The sequence below is a fragment of the Poecilia latipinna genome, unplaced genomic scaffold, assembly GCF_001443285.1.
Source record: "Poecilia latipinna isolate Pla-1442-1.1 unplaced genomic scaffold, P_latipinna-1.0 Scaffold575, whole genome shotgun sequence".
Classification (NCBI taxonomy): Eukaryota; Metazoa; Chordata; class Actinopteri; order Cyprinodontiformes; family Poeciliidae; genus Poecilia; species Poecilia latipinna.
Window position 1 is genome coordinate 207,331 of NW_015113191.1, and position 13,864 is coordinate 221,194.

Consider the following 13,864-nt stretch of genomic DNA (forward strand, 5'->3'; position numbering starts at 1 on the left):
TTCTCCACCTCTTTATTTTTATTTTTTAATGAAAGTTAATTCATTTTCAACAAAATTAAAGATGCACTGATCAGGCTTTTGCTGGCTGATACCGATTTCTGTTTTTCTTTTAGGTTTGACATGCTGATGCTGACTTTGGAGTGACTGAGAAATTTTTAATTCTAAAAAGTATAACACAAAAAGAGTAAATAAAATTAATGCAGATTCTTTGACAGATTATTTTGGTAGGTTGCAGATGTCATATTGAACGGTAATTGTGCTGTATCTGCGTCTCACACACACACACACACGCGCGCACACACGCGCACACACGCACACACACACACACACACACACACACACTCTTAGGATACAATGACTAAACCTGTCACAATAAACAATAAATCAATGAATTGCTTGATAAATGAAATCAAGCTCAATAATTTCTATTTGCATGATTTATCGTTTTTCTCTTTCTTCTAAAATCTGGATTATAAAAGTCGTTAGTCTAGTGTTTTGGTCTCAACTTGACCTTTTTGTCAAGGACAATTTCATTTGTACAGGGACTTCACAATTCATTTTATTTGTTGTTCTTGTTTTGTTTATTTTGGATATTTTAAATATGTTCCAGTTCCACTTTTAAATGTTTGTTAAGATTTAACGTTTATTGATCTTTAACAATGTGTTCTTGCATTTTTATGCCGTTACCATGATATTACGTGAAAATGGTCTTGTATCGTTTATCGCGATAACTTCTGGGACAATTTATCGTCCAGAAAAATGTGTTATCCTGACAGGCCTTTCAATAAACTCAAAGCAAAACACACCAAGCTAAATGTCATTAGCTAAATTGTTTGTTGACTGAAATTGGCTGAATTCGTAACTTTTCAGTTTTTGGATCGGAGCCGGTAAAAGAAAAATCGTCTGCTTCTGTTCTCCAGTCGGTAGATTGGTGCATTCTGACAAAGGCTGCAAACTGATCTGAAGCACAAAATGATAAAAATAAAAAAATAAAAAATAAAAAAAAAATCTGTGATGTTTTCTACCACATACTGTACAAGATCACATTTCAGTCATTATTATTTACCATAAATAATCACATGCACACTTTACATCCGCTTTCATATTAACATTTGAGGTGCCCCCCCACTCTACCTCGCCAAATAAAGAAAATCATGACATTTTGGATTAGAACCTGCACAGCCGGTATAATTGTGTGAAACCCATTAAGTGTCAACAGATCTGTTTGGGATATTTGTGCATAATCCCTGTTTGGAATTGCTTTTGTGAGCGCGTGACAGAGGGTTAGAGGCCCTGCTTGTCTGAGGGGAGCAGAGTGATGGTGTCATGCTCCGCAGACTCACAGACAAATTAATTCACTTATTGACACTGCTGACACGTCTCAGTGACTTTGTAAAATGAACAATTGATCAAGCTTCCTCTCTCTTCTCGGCTCTCTCTCTCTCTATTCTCCTGACTTCTGTCTTTTTTTTTTCTTGTCTACCTCTTGATTCTTGCTGCCCTGCTTGCTGTCGCCATCGCTTTTATTTATGAGTTTTTGGTTTTCTCTTTAATTTTCACCTTTTGATTTACCCAAACTCATTTTTTATTTGACTCACACTGTAATTGCCCCGGTGAAAAGATATGCGGAATAAATCTAGCTGGTTATTAAGGAAGAAAGTTTGCCCCCAAAAAATATCACATCTGATTGGACAGAGACTGGAATGGACCAATTTTCTCTTTTATTTCACTCTAATCAGAGTTTGGTGACTCATTAAATGCTTAAAAAGTTTTTAAAGCCTCCACCGTTTCTATTCAAAAAAACAAAAACGAAAACGGATCAATGTGCTTTGGTGCAATTTAACAAAAAAGCAAATAAAGGTTGGGGGATTTACATTTTGATGTCTAAATGGGGATAATTTTATTAAACTTTTGTTTCAGGTAGATCTGCTTGGTCAAAGCACCTGAAACGTTTTCATCTCTTCGTTATGATTTAATCCTTAAAAAGAGATATCAGAAACAATGTGTTAAACCTCAAAGAAAATCAGAAATTGGGATCATCTAGAAAAAACCTGATTGGTGCACTGCAAAAACAGAAAATCTTACAAAGGATTTCTGGTCTAGTTTTTAGTTTCAAACATCTTAGTGCACTTGAATTTTTCAGTGAGTCATAGGAGCTTGTAATAAGTCAATCATTCATTAGTATTGATGATACAGTGCTAGCTTAACTGGCAGCTTATTTAAATTATAACAAGAAAATTTTCCCATGTTAAAAGTGAAATAATCTGCCAGTGGAAATATAACTTAAAGGAATTGGTTACTTAAAACAAGCTCCTATATCATCAAGTGGGTTTGCTTTAGAAACCAGACAAGAATACTTGGTAAGATTTGGAGTTTTTGTGGTGTACATGTCTACAAATGAACATAAACTGGCATCGTAAGAGAGGAGAAGCAGCTGTTTCGTTTTATCTCCACTTGGATATAATCGAATGCAAAGCCAGCGCTTCACCTGCTGGACCGACTCTCAGCCTCAGAGTTCAGGTCTGAACGTTTTCATCTGAGTCAAAGGAACCGCTCTGTATACAGCGTTTGCAGGCTTCACGTTGAGGTGCCTCAGTTTTCATTGATCTTGATTTGAGAACAGAATGAAATGAATGGCCGACGCTCTCTGCCATCTCTATGTCTGTCAAGCACCCGGCCTGTTACGTTGACTTCACAGCAGAGGAGCTTTGCACAAAGTGCTGCTCACTCATCCTCGTTCACACTTTCACCAATAATCATTGAAAGAGAGCCACAAATGATCCAGACGTTCTCCAAAGGAGGCTTTGAATCTTCCAGAAAATGAAGAAATTGCAAGAGTAGCCCCGTTTGTGCGTTCAAAACATTCAGTTATTTGATATTTAGTCATTTAAAAATGTGTGCCGTGCTGCTGGTTGAGTCATTTATAAACTGATGTAAGTTTTTATCGCATCAGATTTTCAGTGCTCCACCAGCTCATTCTGGGGGGAAAAAAATTGGTCGATTCCAAACTCTGGCCGATTGATCGGTGCATTTCTGTGGGGAAACATTTGCTGGCTCCGCAGAAGCATCCTTCATTACCGTGCCAGGTTATTCTGTCTCCCCTTGTGCTGATTCATTCATCTCTACTTGCGCTTGTGTTTTTTTATCCTCATCACGGTCCGGATGTTAATTTGAAAATTGCAAATATCGTCGGAAACGGTCACAGGAACAGATTCGCAGAGGAAAAAAGGCTGAGAAGAGGAAGATAATTACCTAAAATATTCCTCTTTTTTTTTCTTTTTCTTTTACTTTTCATCCAAATTTGCACGGTGTTGCGCTTTCCAGCTAGAGACGAGCAGAAACCGGACCGCGAAAGGAACGATGCCTCGAGTAAGCAGGCAGAGAAAAAAACCAATGAATCTGCGAGTTTTACTCACTCTGGGCCAAAATGTTTTGCCTTTCTTCTTTTTTTTTAAGACGTAAAAAGTGAGTTCCAGCCTGCAAAGACTGGAAGCTAAAGAAAGAAAGGAAGAAAGACAGAGAGGAATAAATGTGGCAGATTGTTTTTGAGGGGAAGGAACGGGGAATGCCGGTGAATTGCGAGCAGGTGTGAGCTGTCATCTAAAAGTGTCTCGTTTCCATTTCACCTTTCCATCCATCTTCCGGCGCTCGGGGACACTGACTTTTAATGGCCTTTTAATGCTTTATTAGAATGCAGCAGATTTACGGGCTTGGACTGCGCTGGTGTCTGTCAGCGGCGCCGAGGAGGGCTTTGCTGTTAAATGTCGACCCAAGCTGGTCGAGGGGTTTCAGATGACGGAAAGCATAAACTGGGCCTTCTTAATGCATATTCTAGACAATCTTTATTAGCCTAATAAATTCCCCTACTTGTTTTTGGTTTTGTAAAAGAGGAAATTTCCTCTCCACCTTTTAACCCTAGGCATGATTATTTGCAAAATGATGATGTTTTGAATAGCCGTAAAGAACAATTGGTGTGGATTTGGTTCTATTCCCAGGGTGGCATGACCTGGCACAGAAGGGGTGGGGGGGGCGACCACAAAGCAGAAAATGAAACAGCATTTGTTTTTATGGCTTACTGACACCCACCCCCACCCAGTGGTGTGGTGCTCATCACAAGTGGCTGATGAAGGTGGTGCTGGTGTCTGAAATTTAAAGGTCATTTCAGAAATGTCCAGTTCTTACGCCAATCAGACTTTAGTCAAATAATTCTGTACTGAACGGAAAGTCTTCGAGATTCATGACGGTTTTAAAAGCTTTCTTGGCAACATCACCACCTTAGAATGACATGAGCATAAAAAGCACATTAGACTGATTCTGTAGTGATTATTGATGTTATAGTACATCATTTATTTGGTTCTAGTCATCTGTTTTGTTGTTGTTGTTGCTGCTTTTCTTGTGTCGTCCTTTTCAGACCAGTGTTTGCAGTTCTTGAATAATTTTTGTTTGATACATGTTTTTCCCCCCACCAGTTTCTTTTCAGAATTAGTTTGGGGTAACAAAACGAGGAACCTGCCCCCGGGTGCTGTGTTGTTGCTACTTGTTAAAGAAGTGAGTCTGGACTCCCAGAAGCGGCGTTCACCTGCTTCAAATCATAAAACATTCATCAAACGTCGTGGTCTTCCACCTCGACGAACTGAAATAAGCTGAAGGAAAATGAAGAGAAAGAGATGCAGCACTGAGAAAAGAAGAAGGATGGGAGTTAGTTTATGAAAATAAGGAGAGAATTGGATAGAAACTTTGAAAAAACTCCAAAGAATTTATGATTTACCTCCCGTTATTTAAAGTGTTTCTTTGTCTAAACACACACAACACACACACACACGCATGCACGCACGGACACACACAGCATGTCTTATCTTCACAAGGACTTTACTTTGTCTACCATTCATTTCCAATTCATTTTTACAGCCACTTACACTAAACCAGTAAGTGGCTAGCCATAAAACCTAGCATAAAGTCAATGAGCACCTTGGCCCTGAACCTAACTCCTAACCCCAAAACGACACGTCTTCTTACAGAGCCCAGACTTTGGGCTCCACCATAACACAGGTTTTGTTGAAAAAATGGGACTTACAATGCTAAAACACAGGCACACACACCCACACACACACACACACACACACACACACACACACACACACACACATATGTCTTGGTCACTGGATCCTGAAAACGATGGCTTGTGCAACAAGGTGGGATTTAGACTTAAGTGCAGGCAGATCAATTGAGCTGTAATGGTACCTTAGAGCCAAGGCCATTCTCTGAACTCTGCAGTCGATACCACAGTCAGGTAATGGTCCCGAATTCAAACATTCACTCACTACTCTCTCCTTCCAAGCTTTTTTTTTTTTTTTTTTTCCTTGCTAGGCCATTTCAGCAAACCCTTATTCACTTATTAGCTGGTGATTTTATTAGAATATACACAGCAGCAGAGAGAGACAGGCCCAGTGGCATTGTGGGATTTCACACCTTTGCCACTGTAATCAAAGGAATTGACTGATCTTTCAACTTGCTCTCTCAGAGAAAGCTGCAACTTATCTTCGCATCCGTAAAGCGGAGCGGAAGATCTGGAGGAATGGAGAGCGCGAACACCAACGAGAAGTTGAGGTGTAAGAGTCGTACCTCGTGAACGCCGCGCCGTCCAAGTTTGTAAGATTGCGTCTGTGCAATTTAGCGCGTGTCTGTAATTGCACGCACCCGCTCCGCGAGCGCAGCGACCCAAAAGAAACGGCAGAGGAGCAACATGCCGTAATGGCTGCCTCGCTCGGGAGGGAGGGAGGAAGAGAGCGGGCATTACACACCCCGACTGAATGTTAATACCGCGCATATCGGTGGAAATCTGCAACGCTTCACATGAGATCCCACTGAGCTTTGTGCTTCTTGCCCGTTTCATTTTCAATATCTTTCCGCCTTAGGGAGACGCACTTTGTTTTACACTGATAGGATTTCTTTTTCCTTTTTTTTTATCCTCTTCTTTGTCTGCTTGGTTTGTGTTTGGGCAAAGAAAAATCAGCACGGGGGAAGATACTGTTGTGAAGCGCGTGTGTGGCCTTCAGACTTATACATTTTCACTTCTGTTTGGCGCCCTAATTGAACCGGAGATTCGTTTTTTTTTTATCTGTAGTTTGTCCTCCTGCTTTATTTCACCGAAACAGATTTAAATTCTGCTTTAATACGCAAAACACATTTGCTGTAAAATGGCTCTACCATAAGGAGGACTACTTATAAAAAAAAACAAGATAGTCCTGAGATAAGGGAGATTTGATGACTTGCAGCAGAGTTTATGCTGCACACTTTTTCCTCTTCTCATCATCTATTTTGTTATTTTTCTTTGGCTTTCTTCACTTTTTTCTATTTTTCTTTAACAATCAAACTCAAAAGCCATGAAACATTTTTAGGTGTTTTACTTAAAACATGTAAATACAGTAGAACTCATACTTTAGGTCGAGCTTAAAAAAATATCTTGATATTTCTCAGGACTCTTAAGTTCTTTTCTGTAATTTCACGTTTTTAGGTGAAAATGATCAGCTGAAGTTGATCCATGATTTTAAAATGTTGCGTTTTTCTGAATTTTGTGTCATTTTGAAGACTAAGAAAGAATATGAAATAAAGAAATCAATCAGCAACATGGGACAGGATTATGAAAAACTTCATCTGACTAACGAGACCTCACACACACTTGCAGGCTGGAGTGTGTGCACCAGTGTAACCAATGAGTTGGAAATAAGTGAAATGTTTTGTTTGTCTGCAATTAAAGATTAGAAATGAACGCTTTAAAGTGAACAATTTCAGTATTTCTTTCTCACACATAAACATTCTGCCTCTCAGTCTGTCAGGTCAGGGGGTCGATCAGCTTTACAGTGTTGTGTGGGCAAAAAAAAAAAAAAAAGCTTTAAACCTAAAGCTAAATGAAAACAATAGCAACAGCCATGTGCCACAAAGGTCACCCAGTAATGACGCGCTTCCTGTCTCTAACAGCTCTGCTGATATGAAACTTCCTGTCCTGTCCTAACAGATGATATCATCTCTCTGACTGACAAACGGGGCAGGACACCGGCGACAGACAAAAAACTGTTTAGCAAACCTGTTTCTTGATGCGGCAGATGAGGTCAGAGTCTGCATCCGCAGGAGTAATTTAGCGAATTGTGTGCGTGCGTCTGTTTTGCGGCGGCGGGGGGGCGGTGGGGGAGGCGCAGGGCGCACGCGGATGTGTATTTGTGGAGGAGGTAAGATCTGCCTGGTTGCATGCCAATGAGCCAGCGTGTCAGTCCTGCGTGATTACTGGGAGAAATGACACGCCTCAGCCTCTCAGCCATCTGAGACGCGCAGCGGGAAGAGATGGAGAGGGTGATGCAGCAGGAGGGATAATTTTAGATGGGGTGAGACTTGATGTGCTCAGATAATCTTGAGCATGTTTGTGCTCAGTTTGCTGGAGTGTGTGAGGGTTTTTGTGTGTGTGTGTGTGTGTGTGTGTGTGTGTGTGTGTGTGTGTGTGTGTGTGTGTGTGTGTGTGTGTGTGTGTGTGTTTGTCCTACTAGAATAAGTGAGCACGTTCAAACTTGTGTTTCAGGTTCAAAGCTGTACAACTAATATCAGATATCACAGCTTGGCTAACCTTACATTTCCTTGTTGATTAGAGGATCTAATAAAACTCACCTTGAAGTCCTTTTAACGGTAAATTCAGATCATTTCAGAGAAAGCCAACACATTTTCGTGACGTTGACATACGGCGCTGCAGCGGCGTCTGCAAGCAAAGCTGACTGCTCATGCAGCAGCACAGCTGCACTTTTCCAATCTGAAGCGAAAGCAGCATAAACTGCTGTCTGTTCATTGATTTCTGATTACAAGCCTGGAGAAAAGTGACATGATTGCTGGTAGAGTGTTTCTATAGACAGTGATGTATGGGATGCCAGTAATGTCGAATTTTGCAGGCCTGCGTTGGTGTTGAGGTCCAATTGCAAAAATGTCCTGATATGGAGAGCGGTCCATTAGTCGGGTCAGGTGGGGTGGGGTGGGGGGGGGGGGCAGCGTTTAATAACTTTGGTTAAAGAATATGTATGTAGAATTAAGCAGCCTGGGGTTTTTGTCTGTTTTCTGTGAGTTAAGAGTTCAATTTGTGAAGGATACAAATGATACAAGCTGTGCTGGTTATGGTTCCAACAACATGGTTTTCTTTGTCACATCAAATGATATCAGTTTATTTTCAGACTACTAATAGCATACAATAAAAACAAATGATGTGAGATTTACAAATCAGCTTGACAAAAGATTAAGTAGTTAAAAAAAAAAACACAAAATAGATGAAAAAAGTGAAATATGATGTGTGTTATTTTGATGTCCGTTCTTGCTTTTCAAAAAGCTGGGTTGAAAACTGATGGGTTTGCTTGTTGTAAAGGTTTTTAATGCTTGTAAAACGCCCAAAGTACTTTTAACAAAACATATGAATTTCCAACTGTAGGTATTTATTAGACTTTATAAGTTATGCTTTTAGAGGGATCTTATAGGCTTTAAAGCTCTAGGCAGCATTTATTTACTAGCAGTGGCAGGATAATGGCTCTTTACGTTGAGAAAAATTTCTAAGTGATAAGATTTTTTTTTTTCCTTTAAAAAACAAAAAAGTTTATGTTTGTGTTTATGGCCGACAGGTATTTGGTCCAGGGAAATTAATATTTTGCCTCACAAAGCTACTAGCAATTTCATTGCAAGGAATAAATTTCTCCATAATGCTGAAAATTATTTCACCGGGGAGTCTCTACTGGCTTGTGGGTAAGAGATGTGAGTTAATTATATGTTCAAATGTGTTAAATTAATACGTTAGTTATACCTTTTAGCAGCTTATTTGTCCTTCTGCATATAGAGTGACTGTCCGATGTATAATCGTTCAGCTACTTCTAAAGCGTTGCCCTCCACTAATTTACATTTTATATTTTAACTATCAAACATCGAAAGGTTTTTTTTTAATGTAATATGTCACTGTTATATTTGCACATCTGACCAGTCCCCGCAGGTTTGGAGGTCCAAACCAACAGCTTTACTCCACTTATTTCTTGGGCAGGTTAGGGTTATCTCCGTGACTACAAGCCCTGATTGTTCTCTACATTTATTTTTTTACAAAATAAATTTTCTCTTAAAACAGTCTAAAGCCATTCTCTGAGTTTTGTTGAAGACTTTACAAAGGTTACAATTTTGCTTCCGATGACGGGACATTTTCTCTCTCCTGTTCCCAACGAGCAGCGCGCACACACCCACATCCAGACACACACACGCAAACACACACACGCACACATGCACGGCTGTGCTCCTTTAATGAGTGTATCACAGAACAAAGCTGATAAAAATGCATGCCCTGACTCAGCCTTTCAGAAGGGAATAAGAAATAGGCCTCTGTGCAGCCATGCAGCATGCCTAATCACTTCTCAGAGCGCATGCACCTAGCATACTTTCACATACTGTACCGGATTCAAACTGTTACACACAAATGCACAAGTTTAAACTCTGATCGCAAACGTCACAAGCTGCGAATGTGTGGATGTTGAGTGCTCTATAAGAATGTAGAAGTCATATTTTGTAATTATACCTAAATAATGAACATTTTTCTCCTTTTTGATCCAACTTCACTGAAGCTCTTTCAGATAATTATTTCCTTGCTCTGTTGGTTTGCATCTTTATTTCTGGTTCCCGCTTTGCAGACCTGTGGTTCTCGCTGTTGCACGCTCCCCTCACTAGGGGGCAGTGGCACTACACCGATGTTTGAAAGCCAATCGTGGTCCTTTCGGAGAAGTTTCCCAGCATATTAGTGGACTGAGTTGCATATCAATGAAACCTGATGAATAATGAAGGTTTGAGGAGTGGAGAAGACTTTGTTATTAATGTGACTGTTGTCTTTTCTTGAAGCCTGCAGAGTCTTTCCCCTTTGCAAAGAGAGGCGTATTGACACACTACTATTGCAGGATGGCAATTTACCTTGTGCGTGCACGTGTGTGTGTGTGTGTGTGTGTGGGTGTGTGTGTGTGTGTGTGTGTGTGTGCGTGCGCGTGTGTGTGTGTGTGTGATAGCACACTTGCATCACAGGCTGTCACTCAGTTGTAATTAGGAAGAGTCTCTCCTGCTGTCCTCTGACAGGCTTTGAATTTACCTTGCAAATACTGTGCAAATTTAGCGTGTGTGTGTGTGTGTGTTTGTGTGTGTCATCACTGGTTTCTATGGCATATTTGATCAGCTGTTAAATGTTTCAGCTAATGGGGCCCTCTGCTGCTTTCCTTTTATGTACACATATTTTGGAAATCAGTTGGACTTTTAGTTTATTATGCATGTTGTTTTACGTGTCCATCTGCGTATGTATGTGTGTGTGTATCTTTGAGTGTGTGTGTGTGTGTGTGTGTGTGTGTGTGTGTGTGTGCGTGTCTGTACCAGGTTTTTATATCCTTATGGGAATCTATTTCTGTCTACAATGTGGGGTTATGGAGACCACTGCTGCTTGTGGGGACATTTTCTTGGTCCCCATGAGGGAAATTGTTGTTTTTGGGTTAGTGGTTAGGTCTGTGATGGTTAGGTTTAGGGTTAGGATTATGGTGAGGGTTAGGCTGTAGAGATTAGTGGAAGTCAATGTGAAGTCCCCACAAGTGATGAAAACACGACTGTGTGTGTGAATACATATTTGTGGGGCGCCTGTGTATGTGTGGGTAGACCTGCATGCAAGGCCATGGACCAACCCCAGGGCAGACTGTGCTCTCTGACAGGGTGTCTTTGTGCTTTCCTTCCTCCAGAGGCATCTTGTGTTTAAGGCGAGGAAGAGGAGGAGATTCGAGGTGCGAGTGAATGCCGCCATGAGCTTCACGCCGTGAGGACAGACGACAGACAGACAGGTGAGGCGACATCAGGTGAAGCTCCGATGTGTGTTCATGTTGATCGGGTTTGTCTCTGCTTAGTGACTCGTCTGCAAAAATGATATTAAAAATAAACTTGAGCTGAGTTAAAAAAGGAATAATAAGAATTCATGTTCGACAGGTTGGTTTAACCCAAACTTAATCACCTATACTTTTGGAATATCATTTGATTTGTACATGCAGCGAACTGTAATCATTTTAACAGCCTTCACAATTTGTTGCATCATGTCTACAAACCTGATGCAACTTTTGTTCAAGTCAAGTCAAAGTTTATTCATGTAGCACATTTACAACAACCCCCCAGGTAGATAAATGATAAAATAGAAAATAAAATTAAGTTTAGTAAAAAAAATAAATAAAACTAATATAAAATTCACAAAGATAGCAAAAGCTAGTAGCATGAATGATAATAAAAAACCCACAATACTTAAATGTTCTTCTTTTACCTTTTCTCTTTAGCTGGTGTTGAAGGGGAAGAGATGTGTTTTCAGCCTGCACTTACATTGACCTACTCTTAAAACATCTGGATATGTTTCCTTCTAGTTTCACACACTACCCAACAATCTGTTGACCTGTCAGTCTATTGACAGATCAACAGAATAAAATACATTTAAGTTTGTAAGTTTAAGATGACATAATCCAAAAATGTCCAGGCAGTTTCAGGATAGTTTTTTTTTTTTGATTGAAATATTAATTTAGGACGTGACATAACAAGCATAACTCACTGAAAACAGGATGATATTTTCATGTATTGTCTTCAAATATTGATTAATACTCATTAACATGAGTATTAATTAGTCTGACTTGGCTGAATGGCTTTAGTGGTTTTGCCTCATAATGACTGATAATGACTTTTTTTTGTACAATATCAATGTAGATTTAACAAAAATGTTAGCAGAAACATGATTTGAAAAAAAAAAAAACACGAAGAAATGCTGCCACTGTTGCTTCAGGTGTACACAGAAATACGACTGTACTTATGTGAGCTAGAAAAACCAGTTTCCTCGGGTCACGTCTGTTTTTTAAGGTTGTGTTTTTCTTCCTTTGACCTTTAGCAGCTCACCTCCTCCACTGTTTGTTCAGAAAGCTGCATTTGTTGGTTGTTTTCCAGCCTCTTCCTGAACGTTGTCTCCTCTGCTTTCTCCCTCTTTGCCCCCCCTGCCCCTCCTCTCTCTCTGTCAGGATGAAGCTGAGGGGAAGGTCAGCTTGGCCTTGGCAGGTGGCCTTCCTCGTTGCCTTGGTGATGCTCTGGGTTGACCCCGTGTCCGCCGGCAGCCGTAATCATCGGGGACCAACAGGTACACGGGGTCTTGCTCTGAATCCCCCCTTGCCACCACCGTGAGAGGTTAATTACACTGTCGTTTCAGAGGTGTAACACGTGTTCGCCGAGCCTGACGCGGACCAGGCCGCCTGCGTCACGGCGGAGGGCGTGTGTGTGTGTGTGTGTGTGTGTGTGTGAGATGTTTTTACTCTTTATTTCACTCTGACAACAACGTAACCCAAACGAGGACTTGTGCTTGGCGTGGTTGCAAAGAAAATACTTCTGTTTGAGTGATACAGCCTTCACAGATACTGCATAGCACTTAAGCTGTCAGAAACTGTCAACACAAACACATCCGTTTGGGTGCGATCTCATCTATTTACAGTGCAGACGCGCAGCGTTTCAGAGGCGACGTCGTTCTCGAGGACTCTCGCTGCCTCAGCGCTGCCGTGAACTTTAATGTCTCTCACGAGTAGCTGAGGCCCTGCAGTGTTTATTATGCAATTATCGTAAGTTGTAAACATTAAAGTTTACGTTGGCCTGCTTATGCGACGCCTTTAAAAGAATATGAATGTTGAACGTTTGTCACGTTGCGTCTCAGCGGAACGACAAACTTCAATATGTTTTATTTGTTCTGACTGAGCCACACGCAGGAGTAGAGAGAGGGGAAAGAAGGAGGATGAGTGGAGAGAAAGAAGCTTAGAGAGAACGCAAGTGAACACCAATGAACTCTGCTTCTGCACCTGCAGAAAGAGAGAAAGCAAAACTGAGAAACCACAACAACAAACATGGATATGTGACAATAACACTGGCTCACTGTTTTCCACATCTAAAAAGCATTACATACATGTGGATTCTGATAGCTTTAATGGATCAAATAATCAAATAGTCTTTCAAAGTCATTTCAAATTTAAATTCAAAAATACTTTATTGATCCCAAAGGGAAATACCTCATATTAATTTTAAATTATTCAAATAGCTATTGTAGATCCTTGGCATCTGTTGGCAGGCAATATCTCCTGTAACAGTCTGTATTACAGTGAATCTGAAGAAGCCTCTGACTGAAGACGCTCTGTTTTCCCAAGACAAGTCTCTTGAAAATGTCGGTCAGGGTTATCCACTGATAATGAAGACAAAAGAAGATTTAACGTCATGATAAATACAGACAATCTGTCAGAGAATCGATACCATAAGACCAATAAATGCAGCAGACAGGTCGGAGGGAATGCTGAAGAAGTCTAAATCAGGCTTAGGTTGTAAAACAACACCCCACGTTTCCAACATTTCATTGGGGCCTGTTCAATGTGCCTTCAAGAAATGAAGAGTTTGTGACACATCTGCAGACCTGCAGCGAGACGGCAGCCCAGCACATACACTGACAGCGACTCTGGAGGAGATGCAGAGATTCAGGTGGGAGAATCTATCGGCAGAGCAACTGCTGGACTCCACATTGCTGCATAATGTGCATTGTAGTTCATAATGTGACAAATGTGAAAAAGTTACACATTTGTTTGAGACTCTTCAGTCTAAAACAATCAAAACTTGAATGAAGACCTATTTTTTCCCTCCATTGTCTCTGCGAGGATGACTGCGGGGGCGGTTCCTTGCTGAGTCACACCAACCAAGCTTGCTGAAACCTCCCAAGTCTCGTCTTCCTGGCTCTTAATTACAACAGTTTCCTTAATTATCCCTCGATTTCCCTGCTCTCGCTGTTTGT

General features: G+C 40.7%; 1 protein-coding gene across 1 annotated transcript in view; it reads left to right on the forward strand.

Moving 5' to 3' along the window:
- Nucleotides 1-13,864, forward strand: part of tafa4b (TAFA chemokine like family member 4b) — a 49,665-nt gene that overhangs the window by 5,140 nt on the left and 30,661 nt on the right. The window contains exons 2-3 of the mRNA XM_015042030.1: nt 10,767-10,865; nt 12,069-12,184. Coding sequence (XP_014897516.1) covers nt 12,070-12,184 — 115 coding nt within the window. The 5' untranslated portion in view covers nt 10,767-10,865; nt 12,069. The remainder of the gene's footprint in view (nt 1-10,766; nt 10,866-12,068; nt 12,185-13,864) is intronic.